This window comes from Halyomorpha halys, unplaced genomic scaffold (assembly GCF_000696795.3).
Source record: "Halyomorpha halys isolate HHAL.00 unplaced genomic scaffold, Hhal_1.1 Scaffold1782.1, whole genome shotgun sequence".
NCBI lineage: Eukaryota > Metazoa > Arthropoda > Insecta > Hemiptera > Pentatomidae > Halyomorpha > Halyomorpha halys.
In genome coordinates, this window is record NW_027106235.1 from 198,682 (window position 1) to 200,428 (window position 1,747).

Consider the following 1,747-nt stretch of genomic DNA (forward strand, 5'->3'; position numbering starts at 1 on the left):
GTCGGCACATTAAAATAAGTTAGTCATACTTATTTGTGTTTCATTGACCGCACCCCCAACCATCTTCTCCTCATGAAACACAAATAAGTTGATGTAACTTATTTGTATTTCATTTTGACCGCACTCCCAACCATCTTCTCCTCATACATTAATATAGAGGTTATGTTTTTTTTAATTTTACGGTTTATAACGTGATGTCTGAATCCTCTTAGTCATCAAGGCCTAAATATATATAAATATTGTATATATATAATATGAAAACATAACATCTACATCGTGATAAAAACAAAATGATAATTGTTCTGGATTCTGGAAAAATAGCCATTCTGATACTGGCTACTTTTGGCATTCCATCAACAATGAGGTATTTAAATCTTACACTAAATAGGTATATTGAAGTAAACTTTGTAAAATAGTACCATTCTTTACCGTATTACATCCAGGGCTAATAATTAGTAATAATATTTCACATTCAACAGTTACCTTTGTTTTAGCTTTCTGAAAAACATGGTTTTCCATTTCGTTTCCCTTTTTAACGGTTGACATTCCTGATCTCTGGATGGCTTCATCTCTATACAAACAGAAAAAAAACTAAAAGGTTAATATTTATAAAGGGTTAAATTAAATTCCTGAGAGAATAAAATAAGAAGTAAAAAATTGATGAACAAATAAGCTGTTATTAGAAAAAATCTACAATAAAGAGTTATTGTTATAATGCACAAAACATTGTATGCAAGAGTATTTAGGACATTTAAAACCCCATTACTTAATTAATTTACACAAACACACACACCCACACATAAACCTGACAACATTCACATTACAGAATAAAAACATAAGGTACACTGAAGTAAACAAGAAAAACTTTATAGAACAGATAAAAATGAAACAGTGCATTAAAACATGCTGTTAAAAGTAATGGATTAGAGGATAGAGAAACGGTAAGAAAAATCATATAAGCACACCAGGAGGCGAAACAGTAGGATAACAAAATCTTAAGTACAGAAAAACATAATTAAACATGATATAGACGTTTGTACACCTAAAACGCTTATAAGAATAGATTGTTTAACTTCACTTAAAGCAATATCAAAACAAACCAGACATCTTTCCTAACCTCTCGGTTGTTTTCATAAATGGGATAAATAAGAAAATTGAACATGTAATTCGATTTATTTGGAATCATAGATATCAATTGACTTACATTTTTGCAACAACACTCTGCCTAAATTGAGGAGTTCGCCAGTTATTCTCGTCAGCAGACATTATATTACAACCTCAGCAGCACTTATAGAAAAATTGAAAACCAAGGGTTATAGGTTAAAGCTGCGAAGTGTATTAATCCAAACAAGCTTAAAAAAAAGAATTCGTAAGTATACTTTAACGAAAGGTAAGAGGCAAAATATAACGCCTTACTTACTTTTAAGTGTACCAGGTTCAGTTTCAACAATAGCCGTAATACAAATTAGCGTTGCAATCGTTTTATCGATCAGCTGTTCAGTGAACCTGTCACCGAACTCATTAACATGTTTCTATCTGTAACCGTAGCTTGAAACCGGAATTTGATCTGCCAGTATTTTCTGTCAGGTAATGAAATATAAGGCAGAACATTTAGATTCTCGTTACATTTCTGCTTTAAATGATTCCTGTAAGTCTCAAGTGGTTTGAAGTTCTTTTAGCTTAAGTTTGAAAACATTTACTGCTCATATTCCTCAAATATATTAGTTTTAAAATTTTATGATGTATC

General features: G+C 30.9%; 1 protein-coding gene across 1 annotated transcript in view; it reads right to left on the reverse strand.

The window, feature by feature from the left end:
• Positions 1-1,529, reverse strand: part of MED15 (mediator complex subunit 15) — a gene marked incomplete in the record, with an annotated part of 22,025 nt that extends 20,496 nt beyond the window's left edge. The window contains 3 exon segments of the mRNA XM_067044613.1: positions 484-571; positions 1,205-1,352; positions 1,421-1,529. Of these exon segments, the coding sequence (XP_066900714.1) occupies positions 484-571; positions 1,205-1,266 (150 nt within the window).
• Between the last annotated feature and the right edge of the window lie 218 nt (positions 1,530-1,747).